The sequence below is a fragment of the Cynocephalus volans genome, chromosome 16, assembly GCF_027409185.1.
Source record: "Cynocephalus volans isolate mCynVol1 chromosome 16, mCynVol1.pri, whole genome shotgun sequence".
Classification (NCBI taxonomy): Eukaryota; Metazoa; Chordata; class Mammalia; order Dermoptera; family Cynocephalidae; genus Cynocephalus; species Cynocephalus volans.
In genome coordinates this window covers 56,067,066-56,090,364 of record NC_084475.1, presented here as the reverse complement: position 1 = coordinate 56,090,364, position 23,299 = coordinate 56,067,066, and the positions used below count along the sequence as shown (strand labels likewise).

Below are 23,299 nucleotides of genomic sequence, written 5' to 3'. Positions count from 1 at the left end.
AGTATGGAAAACAGTATAGAGAGTCCTCAAACAACTACAGATAGATCTACCATATTATTTGGCAGTCCCACTTCTGGATATATACCCGCAGGAATGGAAATCATCATGTAGAAGGGAAACCTGCACTCCCATGTGTAGCGCAGCTCTGTTCACAATAGCCAAGACATGGAACCAACCTAAATGTCCATTCATGGATGACTGGATAAGGAAAATGTGGTAAATATACACAGTGGAATACTCTTCAGTCATAAAAAAGAATGAAATTCTTTTATTCTCCGCAATATGGATGAGCTTGGAGATGTTAAGTGAAATAAGCCAAGTACAGTAAGAGAAATACCACATCCTCACTCAGAAGTGGGAGCTGAGAGAGAAAGAAGGAAAGAGAGACCAAAGTGGTGCATTGGATTTGTAGAGGGAGAGAACACACCTAGTGTTGCTGGGGGTGAGGCGGGGAGGGGAGGAAAAGTAGGGTGTGGGACATGGGGGATAATTGCGATTTGTGGTGGTGGGCATGCTGAGAGTATAGACCTGATCATCACACCTTGGGCACAGGTGCTGAAGGTCAGCTCTGTACCCCATGAACATGTATAATTAATTTTTTAAAAAAAGGCTAACTGGGTAGCAAAAAATGTGATAGCAAGGGGAGAGCAGTGTGGTAGAGGAATCAGTGGATTGGGACACAGGAGAGCTCCGGACTGCCCTTAATGAGCCATGTGATATTGGCCAAGTCACTGAAGTTCTTGGCTCTGTAAATGTGTTAGAAAAGCACATTGGAAAACATTTTACGGAAGTCCCATTTGTGATAGGTAATTTGGCAATATTTATCTAATTACACGTAGTTACTATTTGCTTGATCAATTGCATTGTTAGAAATATTTCCTACAGGAATACTGTCACCTAATTTCACAAAACTAAAAACAACTTAATTCTCTGTCAATCAGGTGAAGTATTTGTAATAATGTTAATGGTATGTCTACTCTATGGGATAATATGCAACAATTAAAAGTAATAAAGTAGATCCTTATTTACTATTCTTTAATGATCTGTAAGACATGTTATTAGGTTAACAACCAAAAAAAAAAAAAAAGAAAGCAAGTTGTAGAACACAGTAGAGTATAATTATTTTTGTGGAAAAATGCCCCAAATATTTATGTAAATACATAGGGAAAGTTCTAGAAAAACGTACTCCAAACTCTTATCCAAGGCGGGGGGGGGGGGGGGGGGAGGAGTTAATGTGGAAGAGTAAAGGAAACTTCTACTTTTTATATATTCTGCCTAGTTTAAATTTTTTAGAGGAAGAATGTACTTGTAGATTTATATACTTTAAAGTTCTTATATACACAGCAGAGTATCAGGCATATATCTAAAGTGTAAACTTTAAAAGGAATAAAAAAGCCTTACATCCAGGGCCACCATCCTGACCCTGTCATGTATCTCACTGGCAGAGTTAGGATATTGGAATATGGTAACTGATGAACATAAAACATTCCCATTCTTTCCTCTAGTTCTTGTTATTGGCACAAATCACAGAATTTTTATAAAGTACTTTAATAGCAGTAACAATTTCTATATGAAATATTGCCCCAAAGTATGAAGCTAGCAGCAGAGTGCCTGTTCATATCCTACATCTATTTTTTATTGGTTTGTCTCTTTCTGATTTTTAAAATCCATTTATATTTTATGGATCTTTATCTTTTGTTATTTACATACATTGCAAATATTTTTCCTACCTATTACATATATTTTAATTTATTAATAGTGTTATTTGTCATAAAATTTATTTTTTCATTATTTTTTTCTTTATGACTTCTATCATATTTTCTAATGTATTGTTCTAATATTTTTATTGTTTTATTTTTTTACATTGCTTTTTTTGTAGTTATCTAAAATTTGTTTGGGGGTATAATAGGAATTAGGAATATAACTTAACTTTGTTCCCAAATTAATGGCCAGTAGATAGCAAATTATTTCAAAATGATTTTCTTTATTAATTTAGTCCTTTTCATTGGTGTGGAATATAGCATTTTGTAACTAATTTCCATTGATACATAGAAATTCTGGAACTCTCTCTTTTATTTTATTACTCTAATTATGTAATCTTGCATTTCAGTGCAGTTTTCATTACGTATCTTTTTGAGACTTTGAAAATTTATCTTTTTCCTAAATTAAATAATTTTTAGCCATCTATTTAAATAACATTTTTTCTTTTGTTTCTCCTTTAATCTATCAATTTTGTGGAATTTTAGTAATTAACTTTCTGATGTTGAACTATCCTTGCACTTCTGAGAAAGTCCTACTTGGTTGTGGTTGTTTTCATACAATGCTGTATTAGATTATTTTGTACTTAAGATTTTTTTTTTAATCTATGCACATAAGTGAGATTGACCTCCAATTGGAGTACATCCTTCCAAATCTTTCTTTACACATTTACATAAATGTTCTTATTATATTTTGATATAAGAATCATACTAGTTTTTTGGATTGACCTGGGAAGTTTTCCATCTTTTTCTATGCTCTGGAAGCATTTATAGGAATGATCTTTCCTTAGAAAATTAGGTGAATATACCCATTATGTCGCCTAGGCGACCTCTAATTTTAGAGACATTTTTATTTCTATGGTGACTATGATTACATTTTTAGTGACTATATTTAAACACATTTACTTGGTTTTGAACATTTTTACGTTTCGTATGTTCATGCTGCTTAAGGTTTTCTGTCTTCATTGCTTTACTAGCCAGTATATTGCCTGCAAATAGCACACTATGATCTTAGCACGTCTTGTGTCACACAAAAGAACCCAGTATAAGGATGATACTTTGGAGTAAAACTAGTACTGTCTTTTAATCTTCATTTTCTCAGTATCACTGTCATTGTTGTTATTTGGTTTACTACTTCAGCTTTCATAAAAGGTGGATCTTTTCTTGACTTCATTCCCCCCAAAATTTCAGTGAAGATTGCTTTAACTTTAGTATATTAGGGTTAAAATAAAGACAAATTTTACTTCCCTAATTTAGCTAATAATAATTACCCATAAATTAAAAAAACAGGCTTGATTGAAAACTGAAGTGGTAATAAAATAACAATTTACAAAAATAAATACATGCTTTTATTTTCACAAAGTTTTATACACTTTTGGGGTTCAGTCAACAAACTAACATTAAAATACCAAATGTTGTCACATGTCATACCACTTATGTAAATTCAACAACACAGTTAGTTTATATACTGTATGGTATATGTATATACAAGGAGATGTATTGCCTGATCATGGTTTTGATGTTGCAGTAAGGTCGAATTGTTTCTAAATACTTACTCTCACTTTCTCTACTTGCTGTAGTGTCATAACAATGAGTTTGTAGACTGGCACTGGTGTTTGGGCCACCAGTTTGTTCTAGGTTACTCCTTAAGTTGCAGAGTCAAGATTCCAACCCAGGTGTGTGTGACTGTTCTTTTGCTTTTTCAGAGGGGAACATTTGGACTCCTTTGAATACCAGACTGTCATGACCAGCTTATTTCCCTGGCTCTTCTCATACACACTGGCTTTGAACCAGACTCTTCAAGAAAAGCTCAGTACGGCTACTGATACCCTTAGGGGAATATTTTAGGTCTTAGTTCCTTGTTTCCTGGGCCATTATCTGGTGACAGACACTCATGCCCTTTCTCTGAGTCCAAAACCAAAGACCATCCCTATCTACTCCTTGTTCAAGATGAGTTCTAGCCCCTTAACTCACTCTAGAGGAGATGTCAGAGAGATTCCAACAGAGAGCAGAAAACATTACCAGTGATGCTTATCTATGCTTCTTGTTATTAATTTCTTAATAAAAGAATTATGAAAATGGTTAGACATTCCTCTCTTTATTGAACACCTATCTACAAGTGATTATCCTACCCTCCTATGATCCTTTCCCTCGCCCGTTATGCAGACTATAAGAAACTATGACCATTTGACAAAAATTTTACAAAAGTGGCCTGCAAGTAACTATAATTAAAAATTCAAAATTTGTCCCATGTTTGGCAGGAACTGCTTATTTTTCCTCTTACAATAGCTAATAAATATTTATTTTTATTTTATCTAATAAAATTCCGCATATATTTTTAGGAGAGAGAATGGAATGCTGCTGACAGTAATAGAGTCCTTTAGATTATTTAGTTCACACTTCCTTATTTCAAAGCCACCAGGCATAAGAGGCTGTAGACAAATATGGATTTACTTAAAAAAATAGTGTGTGCCTCATCCTTCCTCTTTTTAATCACAGAAGTAATTAATATTATTGACAAAGTAGAATACACTAAGAAATGAAAAATAAGTTAATTCACCCTAAATCTACCACCCAGAGAAAATCATTTGCTGTATAACCTGCCAGAAATTTTGTGCAAATTTATCCATAAATATACTCCCCAAAAGTGTTCGTTTTATGTGTGTGCGTGTATTTGTAGTTTGCATTTTTCACTCACCATTATGAACATTTTCCCATGTCAGTAAATACAGACCTGCCTCATATGGCAACACAGTATTCCACTGTGTGAGTCATTATAATTTATATGGTCATATGCCAATTACTGGACATTTATGTTGTTTCTTTTCACTACTTTAAACATGCTGTGACAAAAACAATTTGAAGAATTTTGTTTTAAATATTTGGTGCTAATTATATAACGGATCTGTGTGAAAAGAGGACACGCCAGGCTGTAAAGAGCTCTGAATCATGAGGTCAGCTGATGTCATTCATTCTACTGTATACTTTATAACTTACATTTTATAAGACAAAATAAAAAGCAAACCAAAAAGCCCCAAGATTATAATAACCCACTCCCTGTATCTAGAACTTTAAGGTGAGTTTGAATTTGGGCTAACCTATGCCCTGAGCTGCTCCCACCCCAAATTCTCCATCCTGTGTTCTCTCATTGTATTTAGTATTTCTGGCCATAATTTTTATATCAATTTTTTTCCTCCTTATAAACTATGAGATAAAAATATTCAAAGCAGGGGTTTGATCTACTCAGAGCATATTAGCAAACAAATAATTGAGTGCTCACCTTGCAGGGATGCTAAGATAAACAACAGGACAAGGAGCTCATATTTATTAAGTTCCTGCTCTGTGCCAGATTTTTATATTCATTATTTTACTTAATCTTCATAACACCCTGCAAAGTTGATGTTCCAGATGAGGAAACTGAGTTCTGGAGAAGTTATTTGACTTAACCAAGATCAAACCTACTGAGTGATAGAGTCAGGCTGGAACCCAGTGCTTCGTGGCTCTACTACACCTCCTTGGTATGGATAACACAGTCTCTGCCCTCAAAGAGTTCACTAGATGGTGGCATATGGAAGAAGTTATGTGTGCTAACAATAATTCATATACCTGTACATTTCTGTCACTTGCCTGTTTACCCCTCTCTAGGGGAGGAAGCCCAGGCAGTTCTTTCCCACAGGGAAATGCAGGACTTAAATTGAAATGATTAAAATGAAAATAGGTTTGTATGAACAATAACGACATGCTACAGCAAATGTTGTATCCCTAGGAGATAGACTTTTTTGAGAATTATAAAAGCAACTTTAAAAATCAGCCAAACATATTTAATGATGAGAATAAAAACAGCTACAATGACAATACAAAGAACAATATACTCACCTGTTTCCAAGGCTAGAAAGGAGTAGGGCTGAGATGAGGTTGGAAAGTAATCAGCAACCCTAGGATTATTTAAAAGGGTCAGTTCATTTTAAAAAGTTGAGAAACACCTTTACTACATGTTGATATTTTCATTTCAGCAACCATGCCTCAGCAAACACACATAAATATGTGTGTGTGTGTGTGTGTGTGTGTGTGTGTGTGTATTATTCTTATTTTTTTTAAGCAAACTCTTAGCTCAGATTCCCTGGGTGAATTTGCTGCCCAGAAAGTCAGAGAGGGTCCCCGCTGAGCCACCTTGGAAGGAGAGTGTCTTAGGGGTCTTTTTTTACATCTCTGTTTCTTCACCTCTTCAGGCCTTCCTGCTCGAAGGCAATGGCAGTGCTTAGCTCCAAGAAGAGCTTCCTTTCAAGCAGGATCACAACCTGTTCAAATTCCTTCTGAAAAGCAAAACACAAACAGAAACTTTCTTTACTATTTAACTGTAGAGATCAGAAATGATATCATCAAGTGAGAGTTATAGACAAATTTTGTCTCAAAAGAGAGAGAAACAAATGTTCCAAAAGCCATGATGTGGTGAAAAGAATACCAAGGTTAGAAGAAGAATGTTCATTCAATTCTTTGTTCTCCTCTTAATCATCATATAAACTCAGGCAAATTTTTTAACCTGTCTGGACCTCAGGTTGTTTATCCAAGCAGCAGTGAAAAATACTTGCCCCACCTACCGCTCAGGATGGCTAATGATAACGAAATTAAATAGTATGTGTGAAAGCCATCTGTGAAATGTGGAGAGGTGTACACAATTCGTTATTGTTACCGTCCATACTGTTATTAGCTTCACAATGCCTGATATCACTCAGTCCTTGGTTACGACATGGTTTTGTTGTTTTGGTAACATTCCCATAGCAAAGAGCCGTAGTTTTGGAGCTCTGTGCATTCAGCTTGGCTCATTATACGAACCTGTTGAAAAATGATGGCTGATAATCAAAAAGAGGAATGTGAGAAATTTGTGGGCTGCTCACCTCCAGCCTGGATTTATCTTTCCTGCCCAGCTGGCCAGATTCTCTCTGAAGCTGTGACGTTTATGTGTCAACAGGAATTTCTGTATTCAGAAAAGAAGAAAAGACAGGAGGTTCCTCAAGCTCAGATTAACATTAAAAAGTGATAAACACACACCAAAGCCCCCCAAAGCCACAATGATGACAGAGCACATTGCAGTTGACGTGCAGTTTGCAGAGAGCCAGGATGCAGTAGCTGGCCCAGCGGGGTGGGGGGCGGGGGCAGGGAGGGGGCTGGGGGTTGGCGGGAAGGCAGGATCTGAAATACCTCCTCGAGCAGATGGCATGGGGACATTGGCCTGGCCACCTTTCTCTAGGCTGGGATCCAGGTCAGAAGTAGAAACACAGGTTCGTGGCCTTAGGTATCTTCTGACTCTTCACGTTCTCCATATACTATGCCCAAGTGATGGCCAGGAATACTCGATGCAGAATTCTTTCCTTGAAGCTGTTTCTAAAATTCTGCAGGGTAAGAATACGACCTGTCCAGGCAGCCAATGAGCTCCTGGTCTTGGGCCCAGGAAAGGTCCCTATACTTGAAGAGCCAGCCCGTTATGGTCCCAAGGGCAGCTTGGGGCTCATAGCTGAACGTCTGGCAAATGTCAGTGTTGCAGTCTTTGCTTTTAAATTAAATTCTTGGCCTTTTCTGCCTGCCTTTCTTCCTCTTTGCTCACCTTATACATTCCTTCTGCCTCAACCTTACACATTTTTACTCTTCAAAATTTTTCTCTTCTTTCTTTCCTCTTTCTTTCTGTTATTTAGTAGATACCCACCCTCATGTACACAGCAGATGTAAATGCTTCACGTAGCATTCTCTGTACCTGTAAGATGAGAGCAAGGATGTGCCTTTGCTAGAGAGTTGAGGTTCCCTCCCTTCCTTTCTTGTCTTTTTCTTTTATTGATTTTCTTTTATCAATATCAATGTAGTTGACTTTCCTGTGCCTTTACCGATTCCTCCCTCCCCGCTCCGTCTCCCCCCTCCCACCCATCAACATCACATCTGTTCACTTGTCTTAACAAGTGCAAGGAATTGTGATTGTCGTGTTTTCTTCCTCCCTCTCATTTGTTTGTGTATGTATTTATTTATTTTTAGCCCCCACAAATAAGTGAGCACATGTGGCATTTCTCCTTCTGTGCCTGGCTTATTTCATTTAATAGAATTTTTTCTAAGTCCATCCATGTTGCTGCGAATGGTAGTATTTCGTTCTTTTTCATTGTGTAGATACGCCACATTTAATCTTACCTTTAAATTCTCTTCCATTTTCCCTCCATTTTTCTTTCCCTTTTTTCATCTTTCTTTCCTTCACTGCTTCTCCCTCTCTCCATGATGTGCAAAACTGTCTCCCATCAATTTAGTTTTATGCTTTCAGGAAGTCACCTTGGCATATTCATCATATCATTCAGCCACTTCTCTCCACTTCTGTGACAAGTAGCGTGGCTGCTGCGAGCAGAACTGCCTTTCCCTGTCCTCTGCAGCCATTGCTGCGGAACACCAGGCTATCATGCACGTGGAGCTCAACTGCTACTGGTGGCGTTTTCCTTCTCAATGAGAATTAACCAAATAGGAGGTAGGTTGGAAATCCTGCAAACCACTAGAATTATTTGATTCTCGACATAGTCAGCAACTGACTTCCCCTTCTGAGAATGCAGCTTGCAAGACCCTTTGACTCCTGACACCAGCTTTAACTCCAGCTGCCTCTCAGTGTCCAGTTCATTGGAGCTACAGAATGTTGACCATTTCTATGTGCCTTAGGCTTGTGTGTGGCTTAAACAGCATGAACACCATTCAAACATTCAGAGAGGTATTCTCGGCCAGGGTTAGTATATCCTATTGAACAGGAGTGTAAGGCTTCCTGGTTGTAGCTGGCTCAGACCACTCAGCCCTTGCTCATTCTGTGCTCCCACCATGCCAGGTGCTGGCTGGGCACCAACGGTGAAATGGTGGGCAAGGAATCTTCTCTGCCTCTAAGAGGTTACAATCTAGTGGGAGAGAAAGCAAATAGATGGACAGTTTCTCCACTTGTACTAGAGGTAAATCCAGGATTTGGGGAGAAAACCAGTAGTGGTGGGCATCGTCTCTACCTGTATTTGAGGTAAATCTTGGAGTTGGGGGCATACTAGTGGTGGTCGACAGCTACCGCAGCCTTGGGAAGTTGGGGAGCAGGACTTCCCAAAGAGAAATGCCTGACTTGAATCCAAAAGGGGTGAAGGAGAAGTTAAATTTGAAAAGGTACTGGGCAGGGGGAGAGAGTATTTTCCAGCCAGCCAGAGCAGCGTGTTCCCAGGCCAGGGGGTAAGAGAGAGAGAATGGTACATGTGCAGCTTCAGGAAGTTCTGTGTGACAGGATTGGTGAGTGTGGAGACAGAGACTGGCAGGCAGTGCAGCCAGGCAGGGAAATGGAGGCTGGCAGCCTTGATTGTCATGGGAAGGCATTTGAACATTTTCCTGCATGTTCGAAGGAACCCTGAAGGACTGATGAACAGGGACAACACATGACCATGTATGTCACTTTAGAAACCTCACTTTTAGCTTCAGTAGAATTGTTGATTGGAAGAGAGCAAGACAGGACACAGGAACAATAGACAAGATGGTGGCTCTCACCTGCTTGCCCATGGAATCTTCTGGGGAGCTTGAAAAAGTACTGATGCCTCCAATCCACACATAGAGATTCTGATATAATTGGTTTGGGATGTAGCCTGGGCTTTGGAATTTTTAAAAGCTCCCCAGGGGATTCTCATATGCAGCTAAGTCTGAGAACCACTGATTTAAGAGGTGCAGAAATGCAGATGACTGAGGGACTGTCAGACAGATCGGGCTTGGGCAGGACTGTATTCTAGCGATTATTGAAAAAAAAATTCTTTTCTTCTCGAATTGATGAGGAAGTCCAGTCTTGAACCTGATGGTCTACCATAGGTATGGTCTCAAATGACTGTGAGGGGACCGGTGAGCCTACAAGGTCAAACAGTACAAAGCTTGAGACTTTCGTTGATGGGCCATAGCAGAATCCCAAGAATGAATTGATCAGTGACAATTGGGGTGGGTGTGGGGAGAATGGTGCAATGTACTTAGAGCATAAGTTATTTCTGAATTAGCATACACATATAACCACTTAACATCTCCCACATCCACCGACTATTTTGTCTAAATTTGACTTTAATTATTTTCCTTAAATTGATTGGGATTGGACAGAAACACTCTAAATAAACTGAATTGCAAGTTTTATATTTAGCCTGCTCAAACTATGGCTAATTTCTGAACTACTAAAACTACAACAACAACCCAAAAGCAGCATTTATTTTAAACTTCAAAAAGGATGTATTCAGTTTCTTTCTTTTGTTTTTCCATGCATTGTTTTTCTCAGAGAGCACAATGCCATACCGCACACTCCACATTTCCCGCGTTTCTATTTAGCCCTTCTAAGAATTACTCAGCCCAAGAACACAGAGAACATTCGGGCACGTCCAGATACCACGGAGTTAACCCCTCCGTGCACAGAAGGGCTCCCAAGGCTTCGTGGCAGTGGCTTTGCTAGGAGTTGTGGCGTTCCAACAGCCCCCAGTATCTGCTGAGATGGTGTGATTTAGGGGTTAAATGTAGTTTGCAACTTAAAAAAAAAAACGTATGATTTATTGAAAGAGGCTCTTGAAGAAGAACACGTGAGTCTGAAATGGTTTGCAACATCTGAGAAGGTGGGAGTGCCTGCTGAGAGGCCCTCAAAAACTCAAATTTGGGACTAGGATCAGGAGAAAGATTCTACTGGGGTTTCTATGACTCTTGTCAACTGATAAGCCTTCCTGTTGAAATCACTGACAATACCTTTGACAGCATGTTATTAACTTACAATAAAATCTGCCCCCAACCCCCCAGTCTTGCTGCCTCCCCCAATTTCTAAGAAAGTGCCAAACAGTTAACTGAGGGGGGATGGATAGTTAAAATGCAGATGCTAGAAGTTCTGGTGACTTGACTCTTTCAGAGGCAAGGTAGGGATCAAACTCTTTAATTGTGTTTTTTCATTTTCACCGGAGTCGAATTAACAACAGCAAGAGAACGCCTCCAGGTTTACAGTTGTATGGCTTATTGTGTATATATCGTATAAAACCGAAAACCATATGGAGAATTCTGCTTTCTTGGCTTTTTGTGTGTATGTACCAGGAAGTAGTAAAATGTTTTGAGATGCTATTAAGTCCTTAAGTTACAAAATCAAGATTCCACCTTAAAAATTTTCCATACTGTACGTTGTTGCATAGCCTGGGGGTGCTGACTGCCTGCCAAATATCTATCAGAGAGTGATTTATGATGTACGATACGGTCCCCAGCCCCAGTGGAGACTGTGCAGCTGAAACATGAGAAAGGGGAGGCATTGCTCTCCCGAAACCTCGATGACTGGTTTCTGTTTGGTTTTTCCAAGAGAACATACAGTACAAAACATGCCACATTTTACAGAACCAAACTTATGTAAAACAAAACACAATACAGCTAAAAAGAACTAGATTTCTCTCTGCTGGTTGGTAAAAACTGTTTTCACTTTGAGTGGCTGTGGGTCTTCTCCATTCCTCTGCCCCCTCCCCAGTCACTGCTGAGCTCTGAAAATAAAATTGAACAGCTCTGTTCTGGCAATTAAAATATTTTAAAATGAAATCTCAACTTCGTGTTTTAAATATTTCATGGGCTTTCCATTCCATTATGACTGAGATTGTATTGTGATTTCTGGTGTTTTCTTTTCTGCAAATGTTTCCCTTGCAGCTGCAAAGAAGTACATCTCCCATATGGCTTCTAGGACACTTTGCAGTATGCTTAGATAAAGCAATATGGACCAAAAAATGAAAAAAGAAAAGAAAAAACAAAACAAAACATTTTTCCTTCATATCAAAATCTCTTTGGTTTGTAACTTGGTGTTCTAAATAATTGCAATACAAAGGACAGTGTATTACTACAGGTTGTTTTATTAGCCTGTGAATGCTGAGGTTTTTTCATTGATGTAAATGTTTATTGCTTTTTTCTAAATGTAAAGAAAATCTACTCTCATTGAAAAAAATTTGGAAAGTTCAGAAGAGTACACTGAAGACAATGTACAATAACCCACCTGGTTTTCTAAGTTACCTTCTATCATTATTATTCATCATTGTATTTACATATTCTTTGACAACATGATTTCTAATGGCTCCATAATTTATAATATCATGACATGCTTAACTGTTTCCTTATTATAAGACCTTTAAGTTATTTCCATTTTTAATGGGAATATTGTTATAAATAATGATGTGATGAACAACTCTGCATATGGATCTTTGGCCATATTTCTGTTTACTTCACTAGGATAGATATTCCAGAGCTGGCATTACTGGGTTGAAAATTATGAACTTATTTTAGTAATCTTGTGTCTGGCTAGGCTAAGGCCTGGAATCCTCACAGCACCAATTTTCTAGCTCTTAATCCTGTTTGTGATGCCAATTGTAAAGCTGCCTGACCACAACTACACTAGTTGTGGTGCTCTTTTACCTGCTGGTAATCCTTCACTGACTGGGCCGATTGTTGAGCTAAGTCTGGGTCTGGAGCCCACAGACCCCTCAAGCCTGTTCACAGACTGGGCTACAAACCCTTCACACGCCAGTCTAGGTCCCCAGACCCCTCACACTCCAGGCTGGGTCACCAGACTCCTTCACGCAGGTCTATGAGCTAGATAACCGGCCAAAAGGTCCTTGGAGCCATAGGTTGGAAAGCATGGCTGCACAGGGCAGACGCCTGAAGCTGATGCCCACCCACCTGCTTCACCAAACTCCTTTCTCTCTCTTTCTCTCTCTCTGAAGAAGAACACAAGAATAGCAACAAAACTAAAAAGATAAGATACACTGGTGCACATGTGTTCTAACGCCACACACACACACAATTTGCTTACAAAGGATGCTGAACCACACCCAACTGGACCCAAGGCAAGGGCCCTGACCAAACTATTCTATTTTCCCAACATCTTGCTAAATATTTTTGTATTGATTTAGAAAGTCTATTCTATGATAACTACCACCATTGCTATATGCTGACTATATGTGAATTTCATGCTCATATTCTTCAGTACTCTGGTAGTTGTTTTTTTAATCTTTGCCAATTCAATACATAGAAATAAAAAAATTAGTTTTAATCAACATTATCTTAATGATTAAAACAACATACCGTATTTTTCCCTTACATGTAGTCCATTAATTCTGAGCTTTAAGTGGTATGGTTTAATAAGCTTTCCCAAAACTCACATTCTGTATAACAGAGATTCCTTTTGAAAACTCTCAGGATATACATCTCTTTATAATAACCTGGGAATTAATTTTAGAGCAGCTGAGGACTATGTGGAAATCTGGCCAGAAGTTGAACAAGTGGTTCCAAAACTTGGGGTATCTTAAACATGTCAGTGTAACTCAGAACCTACCTTGAGTGTCGCCCGTGCAACTGGTTTTCTGTAAGGACCATGGAAGTCCTGCATTTGTGGTAGCATTCCTCAACAGGTGTGTGTTAATGTTCCAGAGACAAACTGGGGTGTACTGCTTTTTGTTCTTGATTCTGCTCATTAACTTGTAACTCATTTAACAAATGATTCTTGAAATTGGGATGCTTTCAATAATGCTTTTTTGGATCATCTTTATCTGTCTTATCTCAAAACTGTTCCTACCGAAGGCCTCTGTGACTTGGCTTTCACGTACCACTGTTACTGCTGGTTTGTCCCTCATACTTGGGTGAGAGGGTGAAAGTGGCAGCCAGAGTCACTTTAAAGTTAGTCATGGGAATGCCTCCTAAATTCCCCTGGTTTTCTATTTTTTAAGTTACATTTATTGAGCACCTTATTACATACCAGGTACATCTCACACCTGATCTCATTTAAGCTTCACTAATCCAACAGTTTGGATAATGACCCATTTTCACTGGCAAATTACCTCAGAGAGATTAGGTCAGTTACCCAGGAACAAGAGTTTATAAGTAGTGACTGATAAATACACAGAAATTCAAAATTTCTGTTTAGTAATTACATAGAGGCTATAGGAATAGTCATGTCAAGAGCTCCCAAGGAAACTACTGAGTGACTAGAAAGACAGCTGAGGGATTTTAAAATTATTTACATGCAGGAAAACTCTTTAGCCTACTCCTTGAAGAACATATATCATAGTGTTTTAAAGTCATGTTTCAAACTTCCTTGCTTTAGATTTAATAATTAGTGACACTCTCAAACATTTCTCAGATCATGTACAAACCCTGAAAGGATTGAAGAAATTTACCCAATGACAGACAGTTCAATTTAAACTATAGCTGTGGTTAAGCACTTTGAATTTCTATCCATATGTCTTGCAAATTCTTTTGCCCTGTGGCTTAGCAGCAAGGCCTTTACCCTCCAAGCAGTCCAGTCTGGGTGTGCCCATAAAAACAGGGGTTGATCATTTGTGGAAGCTGACCGCAGAATATGCTAAAGGTGCTTTAAGGACATACTTTTAATGTCCACTCTTGGAAACCTGTATTTCAACTTCCTCGGGCTCAGGATTTTAAAGATCAGGCTTCCTAGCCTCTTCAGCCCCTGTAAGCTCAGATAACCTGTTGCTATTTTTGAATAAAAATAGGCCTTATTAGGCATGAAAAGAATGGCCCAAGGGTTTTCCCCCCTTTCTCATTTTGGTGTTTAGATTGTCAGAGGAAGTCTTGTGCTTTGAGACTTGGCAAGGCAGTGCCTTCAAACAAACATCCTGTGGACAAAATCGTCCAGCCCAGCACTCGGTGTTCCAGGATGATTGACAGGAAGCTGCGAATGCTGTGAGGAGGGAGGATGGAAGCTCTGAGCATGGTGGCTCCGGTTCCCCAGAACAATAGTCAGGCTCCCGGGAGCCTCACGCATTCTTTTTCGCATCTGCTGGAGTAGAGACTTAAATGCTTGATCATGGCGGGTGTTAAAGAGGATGTGGGTTGGACGGGAGGTGAAAGGTATCCTGGTACTCAACCTAGCAATTATGAACAGAAAACCAAAACTTTTGATAATGCTTCTGCTTGAGGGCTGGGAACATGTAGCTATGCAGAGATCTGGGTTGACAGCTTGAATCAAACCGTGTCCGTAAGGAGCCACCCAAAGAAACTGTGATGAGTCAAAGCCAACACTGTTGCTCTGGGAATAGGGCTTGAGGAGACCAGAGGTGCTGAGGAGAGATCTGGAAAGGTGAGAGGAAGTAAAATGAAACTCACAATAAAAGAAAATGGACATTTAGAAAATTCCAGCTACGTGCCAGGATTTTGCACATGTTTGTGCATTTGGTCCTATTGTAGGTTTTTGAGGTAGGTATTATATTAATTCTTTCAGATGATGAAACGGAGGCTCAGAGAGGTTAAGTGGAGTTGTCCAGTGTGACAGAGTTAGACTCAGGCACAACTGGTATTCGAGTTCCAATCCTTTGGATCTCCCTAACGCATGCATTTTCCTCTGTCACACTTTCTCCCTCAACTTGTCCAAATCCTGCCCTCTTGTCTTCTCTGCTTCAGTCCTGGTGGCAGAAGAGAATTTATCCTCTAGCTCAGTCTCCCACAACTTCCAGTTTATGTCTTTCATTCCAGCCTTCTCAAACATTTCTCTGTTATCTGAATCATTAGGTGCTCTCATATCTCTGAGTCTTGACCATGTTGCTTCCTCTGCTGCGATGAATTTTTTTCCTTCTCCCTAACACAATCTACCGCTCACCCTTTAAAGTACGCTTCAGATGCCGACTTCTTCAGACAGCTCATTTATATGACTGTCTCTCACTCTCCCAAGTAGGATCAGTACTTTCCCAACACCCTAGTCTTACAGCAATTTGTATCTACTGTTGTTATAATTATCACATGTTTTTCGGAATCTGAGTATCCCCAGTTATTACTAATCCATGAGTAACAACAACAAAATCACCTTAAAATTTAGACCTGTCTTTTGGTGACTTGATGATGGCCCATTTGGGTACCACCAGGCTTCAATCCTACTTTCCAGATCTATTTTTCCCTCTATCTCTGAGAGTCCCCATTAGGTTGCTTACAAGATTTCATGAATCAATATAAGAAGAAAGAGTGGGCAGAGGCATTGGAGGAGCCAGTGGGGAAGGGACTCTCTGGCTCCTTCGTTCCTTCCATAATTGTTGTTAAGTGTCATTTATGTGTTTGGTGCCAGGATTTATGTGTTTGGGGTCACAATGGTGAGCAGAACCCACACTTCGTCTGCCCCTGTGGAGCTAGAGTCCATTGAGGAAGACAAACATTACAAATACAACACAGAAAATACGCAGTTGTGAAGCATGTTAGACACTGTGAAAAAAAGGCCAGGGGGCTCATATAAACAATTCAAGCAGACCATGATCTGGTCTGGGGAACAGGTGGGTGGAAGTTGGCAGTCGAAAATGAACTTTCAGAGAAAGGAGCTGAATCAGTCTGAAAGGTGACCAGGTAGCCACCAGGCCCCTAAAGGTGAGCTGGTGCTGTTGCTCATAGAAGACAAGATGTGAAGAAAACATCTCTGCTATCAGGGAGGAGAGAGATGACAGTCTCATGAGATAGCACTCTATTTTTGCTACTGCCAAGACTTGGCTCATAGGATGGAATCCCAGAATAGAAGAAATAGAAAGGGGTCCACCTCATACGCTTGCAGTGTCAATCAAAAAAACAGTGGAACATTAAAAGTTGATGATGAAATTCATTGTTTTTTTTCAAGTTGCCTTCACCTGGAAATTCCTCATGTCTATATGAAGTCTGCTTTTGTGATATATGTGTATGTTTGTATATACACACGCAAACATACATATCATTTTCTGTTTATTAAACTTCTCCCCTTAGCTTGGTAGCAAAACTGTCCTTTGCTTCGTATATGTTTAAGATTGCCGAGAATGGAGGGCAAACGGGTGGCAAAGGTAGAGGAGGGGGCAGAACAGGCACTCAGAATTATCCTGTAGTGGATTGAATTATGTCCCCCCAAAGCTCATTGAAGCTTAAATCGTGTCCCCAAGTTTCATGTATCAGAAGTTTAATCCCTACTGTGACTGTTAAGAGGGTGGGACATCCTATCATAGTAATTGAAAAGTGGAGCCTTCAAGAGGTGATTGGATTGCAGGACTGTGCAGTAGTGAATGGACTAAAAATGGTGGTCAGGGGTGTGGCTCTGAGGGCTTTAAAAGAAGAGGAGAGTTTGTCTTGCTCTCTTTCTGCTTCCACCATCTTGCAATGGGAGACCCCTGGGTCACTGTTGCCACCACCAGATGGACTTTGGACTTCTCAGCCTCAGAAACCGTAAGCAATAAATTTCATTTTCTTTATAAATCACTCAGTTCAGTGTACTTTGTTATAGCAACACAAAACGGACTAATACATATCCCTTGAACCAAAATACTTAGGGGAAATTCACAGAAGGCTTCACAGACTATAGTCCTATACATGAACACCCCACCTGGGGCTCCATGCCCCTCCTCCAGTGTGTGGGCCTTGCAAAGAGTGTGATTTGGTGGGCCTCCTGGCTAGAGTTCTGGAGACAGACACTGGAGCAGAGATGACATCCTCTGGTACCAGCCAACATGCCCTTATCTGCATGCTTTGGGGAGTCATGGGATGTGATTCAACCACACGTTCGCACACAACCTGGAACCTTTATGAGGCATAGGCTGTTTGGCAGATGCCCATCTTCCTCCCTTCCTTTCTTCCTCTGAACTGCTATTTTGGTGAATCTTAGGACCCAATTGAGGACTCTATATTGTATCTTATTTAGTATTTGAAATGGTTGTGATACATCTAGATTTATAAAAGTTGACATTCTCAAGATTTCAGAGAACAAGGTCAAAATTCAATACCTTGGCGTTCAAAACTTCAGCACCGTGTTCTGAACGTCCCTCCCAGCCTTAACTCCTCTGCCCCGGGCAAGGTGGTCTCCTCATGGTTCTTGGAACAATCGTGCTGTCTTTGTTCTTGTTGTTACATCTGCGGGGGCTGACCAGCCTTCCTCACGCACTCCAAATTCCTCACCTACCTCTACCCTCTTAAAAGGCCCTACCAGTGCCCTACCACCTCCAGTCTGAATGATCTGCCTCTTCTCTGAACTCACAGCACTTTTAGATTATTTGGCAATTAATCCTGGGCGGGTTTGTGAAAAAGGTTGCTTATTTGTATTGTATTGTTGTGAGACTCATACTATTATTTTATTTTTTCACTTTATATTCTCTACTAACTTCTGATCTCTGTAGGAATATGGAACCTTGTCTTTTATATTTTTGTCACTCTGGCTGTTGGAAACACCGCATTATCTGAGCAAATCATATATCTTTAATAAATTACTGGTTTATTTATGGAAGAGATCATTTTCATTACTTACACTACCAGATGAGGGATGAAGGAGGAGAGAACTGATATTGATACAGTCCTATTTAATCTTTACCCAGACTGTGTAAATTATTTTTATTTTTATTTATTTATTTATTTTTGTCTTTTTCGTGACCGGCACTCAGCCAGTGAGTGCACCGGCCATTCCTATATAGGATCCGAACCCACGACGGGAGCGTCGCTGCGCTCCCAGCGCCGCTCTCTCCCGAGTGTGCCACGGGCTCGGCCCTATTTTTGTATCCATTTTACAGATAAAGACATTTCACTTATAAGTTTTGTGCTGTTGGCTTGCGATCATACAGAGTGTGTGTCAAAGCTTGGTCATCTTTTTTCCCCACAAAAATGAATTCATTGAAACATTCATGAAACAAATGTTCACTGAGTACCTTCATGTCAGCAGTAGGGATACAATGATAAGCAAACATTTACCCTTGTTTTCATGGTAGTTAGGTGAGTGGGAAAATACATGTAAACCAAACATTAACCCTAATAAATGTAAAGTTGCAACTGTGGAAATTGTTAGGATACGGAGGTCCGTCTACGAAGACAATGTATAATAGAGTATTTGACCTACTCTGTGAAGAAAAGAAAGATGTCCTCGTTGAAATCCTCCTTGAGCTGGATATACAGGATAGGCAAGAGTTAACCGAGTGGAGAGGGAAGGCAGACCACACCCAGAGAGAGTATAGCAAGTGCAAAGGCCCTGTGGTAGGAAGGAGCGGGGAACGTACAGAAGACTGAACGATTCCAGTGTGGCCGGAGTGTGTGATGAGGGCTGAGCTAGAGATGTAAGCTTTCTGTTTGTTTATACCTTTAGCTTAAAAATGGTGAATCCATTCAAGAATGTTCAGTATGTGAATGACATGATTACTCTGGCTGCAATGCAGAGAGCAAACAGCAGGAAGGCAAGAGTGGAGGAGGCTAAGCCAGGCAGGAGGCTACTGCAGTGGTCCTCATGATAAACAAAAATAGTTGGACTAGTGCAAGAATGGTGGTGGAAGTGCAAAGGAGAGAAAAGGATGGAATAGAAAGCTATTTAGGTGGCCCGATTGAAAAGACTTGTAGATGGTTGGATATGGGGGTAAGAAAGAGGAAGTAGACACAGACAATGCTAGAATTTTTGCCTGCAAAGCCTGTTGAGTGATAGGACCACTATTTGTATGAGGAACTGTGTGAAAGGTGATCAGATTTGAGGTGGAAGTTTATAACACTGGTTTCGATTCATTACAAGGTATCTCTTAGGCATCTAAGGTGCGATGCTAATTTGGATACATATGTCTGGAGTTTAGATGAGAGATCTGTCCTGGTGATAGAAAACTATGGGAAATTATGCAGAGGTGGTGATGAAGGTCATGGCCATGTATAACGTGGCTGCAGTAGAACCAATCCATGGGGAGTGATGCTGAGTCAGGAGCTGCTGGAGGCACCGAGGACAACATAAATGACACTCAGTCTCTGGCTTGAAGGGGCTCTCAGTTTAGTGGCCTGAACTTTGATTTGCCAGATTCCAAAGCCCACATGTTCCAGTGACATCATCCTATGAGAAAGCAAAGGCTGAAGTGAGTGGGAGTTGACAATGTAATTCTTGACCTTTACGTTTTTTTTTCTTAGCTTTGTTTTCTAAAACATGTGGTTTCCTGCCACTGTTTTGGCACGTTTGTTGTTGGGATTGAGAAACAGTAGTGTATGTGATATGTGGCAATTATGCTTACTACCTTACAGTGTTTGTGTGACCTTTAGGAGGTGTAAACTTTCTTCTTTGCAAACAGGAAAACCGAGACCCAGGCAGGGCCATGCGAGTTTTGAGTGACAGCCCCAGAGGCCCGGGAATAAAGATTAGAATCCACGACATCGCCACTCCCAAAGTGCTCCTGTACCTCTGAAACATGCTGTCTTCTCTTGCTGTGTTTCGACTAGGAAGAGAAGGCGTTCACGTTGCTGCCCCAGAGCAATTCCCACCTGTCCAGGTGCTCTAGACTGGATCCTGGTCACTGGAAACTTTCTGAGTATCAGGATCGATCACCACATTTGCAAACTAAAAACAGCGAATGTGAAAATAACAAATTGCTTCCATTCCAACAGCGTGTTGTTCATGGTGATAGGATTAAATTACAACTGAACTAGTTTTATAGACAGGGAGAGGACAAATTTTCAAAAGCAAATGTTGACTTAATGAAACTTTCAGGAATTAATGACTCTCCAAAATAATTTGTACTCAAAGGAGATGTGATTTTTTAAGTTACTAATTTGAGTAAGTAGCATTTCCATTTGGCAAAAGATTCACACAGTGCAGGAAGTGAAAAGGAGGCCTCCATTACACTCCTGCTCCCCAGAGCCCAGCTCGCTCCCCTGAGGGAACACATGCTCCAGGTAATTTTATCTGTGTCTCCAGAGATATCCCATGTGCCTTTTTGATACAGATGTAGTTTGTGATGCATGGTACTTTCTGACTTGTTTTCTCACTGGAATGTAATTCCATATCTGTATCTGTAGATTTGCTTTGTTCTCTTTAATGGCTTCAGAATATCCCATTGCCAGCGTTCCCCACTTATTGAACTGGTCTCCAACCAATGAATATTTAGGTTATTCCCAATCTTTGGCTATTAAAACAGTGTGGAAAAGAATAGCCTTGTACAATCTTCATGACCCATATGAAGGCACTTCAAAAAGTTTGAGGAAAAATGAAATTAAAAGATAATATGAATTATTCCATGATCTTTTTGAAGGCCCCTTGTATGTGACTGTATCTGCAGGAGAAATTTCTAGATGTGTGATTGATGGGTCAAAGGGTATATACGTATTTACAATTTTCATAGATATTAGAAATAACACTTTAAAAATGTTGAACCAGTTGTTACTCTTGGGAAAAATGTATGTGAGATCTTGTTTCCCCTAACCCCTTGTCAAATTACTGTTTTGTCATTTCACTAAGTGTAAAATGTTTTTAAAGATATTGAAGCTATCGAATTTATCTCAGCGTGTTGCTTGCTCAGGAATCAAAAGGCTTCTGGATTCTGCTCTTTTGGCTACTCAGATTTACAATTTTCCAGTGCTCTTTTTGGAAAATGGCCTAATCTTCATGCAACAACAAAGGGAGAAGGGAGTTAAGATTTATTGCGTGTTAAACTATGTTATCAAATGTTTTTTATTCATCCAGCAGTAACCATTGAACACCTACTCTGTTCTCTGTTCTAGGTGCTTGAGATTCATCAGAGAGCAATGAAGACTTAGACTCCTGACCTTAAGGAGCTTACATTCTAGCAGGGGAATAAAACTGTAAGAAAAATATGATAAATGCATAAATTAGAAGGTGGTAAATGTGGAAAAACAAAAAAGTAGAGCGATGTAACGTAGATTAGAAGTGCAAGGAGCAGAGAAGCTTAGGGAATTAGGTAGGATGGTCCAGGTGGGCTTCCTTGAGAAGGTGATGTTCAATTGAAGACTTGATGGTGTTGGGAAGTTAGCCCAGTGATATCTGGGAGAAGAACCTTCCAAGCAGAGGCTATATGCAGAGCAAAAGCCCGAAGGAGAGAGTATTCTTGGGACTTCCAGTGTGGCTGGAGTGGAGTGGAGTTGGGGTGGTGGGAGAGAGAAAGGAGGGAGTGGCGATTACATAGAGCCCTGTGGGTCATTCATTCACTGAAAGTGGAATGGGGAAGCATTGCAAGGTTTTCTTTCTTTCCTTCCTCCCATCCTTCTTTCCTTCCTTCCTTCCTTTCTTGGCAGCTGGCCAATATGTGGATCTGAGCCCTTGACCTTGGTCTTGTCAGTACCACACTTTAAGCAACTGAGCTAACTGGCCAGCCCCTATTGCAAGGTTTGGAGCAGAATAAGGACATGATCTGATGTATGTTTTTAAAAGTGTGATTCTGAATGCTGTGTTGGATCATAACAACACAGGATTCCCTGAGGAGTTGGGACATGGGATGTCAGAGAAAAAGAGGAGTTAAGAATGACTCCAAGATTTTTGGCATGATTTGCCATCAGCTGATATGGTGAAGCTCATGGGTATAGCACAATTTTGGGAGAAGAACAGAAGTTCACTTTTAACCATGTTGAGTTAGAAATGTCTGTTAGATATCTAAGTGGGATGTCAAGTAGATAAATTTAGGAACCTGGAGTTCAAGAGAGGGAGATAGAGAGAGAGATCTGGAGGAGGTAAAGCGAGAGACTTATACATTATATCTCATTTAATCTTCACAGAAACAGGCAGTGCTATCTTCAGTTTACAGATGGGGAAACAAGCTCAGAGTGACTTGCTCAGACTTAACTACATCCAAAGCCCCTCATCTGCCCACAGCATTACCTGGCATCAGTTTTTTGCCACACAGCTTCTATGTTACAGGATTTGTTGTTCAAGTCTTTTTGTCATAAAGAAGTTGGGACCTGCTGGTTACACTGGGGACTCAATAGGTGTTGCGAGAACATGGGCAGTGTATGCTATGAATGTAAGACCCCCCAAAGCATGTGCACCCTCCTGAGATGTGAGTCTCATGTGCAGAAGTCTCTTTGTGCAGAGGGTGAAATCTGGGGTAAAACAGATTATCCTTGTGGTAGCCTATCTTGTGAAATCTGGTTTTTCACCAATTGTGCTCTGTTGGCCTTACTAATGTCATAATAAAGGGAGATTCTCAGTTTATTTCTGGTATCTCTTTATTTTATTTTTTAAATTTTATTTTGTCGATATACATTGTGGCTGATTATTGCTCCCCATCACCAAAACCTCCCTCCCTTCTCCCTCCCCCCACCCCCCAACAATGTCATTTCTGTTTGCTTGTCATATCAACTTCAAGTAATTGTGGTTGTTATATCTTCTTCCCCCCCCCCGGTTTTTTTTTTGTGTGTGTGTGTGTGTGTGTGTGTGTGTGTGTGTGTGTGTGAATTTATATATTAATTTTTAGCTCCCACCAATAAGTGAGAACATGTGGTATTTCTCTTTCTGTGCCTGACCTGTTTCACTTAACATAATTCTCTCGAGGTCCATCCATGTTGTTGCAAATGGCAGTATTTCATTCGTTTTTATAGCTGAGTAGTATTCCATTGTGTAGATGTACCACATTTTCCGTATCCACTCATCTGATGATGGACATTTGGGCTGGTTCCAACTCTTGGCTATTGTAAAGAGTGCTGTGATGAACATTGGGGTACAGGTATACCTTTGACTTGATGATTTCCATTCCTCTGGGTATATTCCCAACAGTGGGATAGCTGGGTCGTATGGTAGATCTATCTTCAATTGTTTGAGGAACCTCCATACCATTTTCCAT

General features: G+C 40.1%; 1 protein-coding gene across 1 annotated transcript in view; it reads left to right on the top strand.

Annotated features, from left to right (window-relative positions):
- The window catches only part of NFIB (nuclear factor I B), a 282,680-nt gene extending 261,402 nt beyond the window's left edge, over window positions 1-21,278 (top strand). Inside the window, exon 9 of the mRNA XM_063080859.1 lies at window positions 21,228-21,278. Coding sequence (XP_062936929.1) covers window positions 21,228-21,263 — 36 coding nt within the window. The 3' untranslated portion in view covers window positions 21,264-21,278. The remainder of the gene's footprint in view (window positions 1-21,227) is intronic.
- Window positions 21,279-23,299: the final 2,021 nt, after the last annotated feature.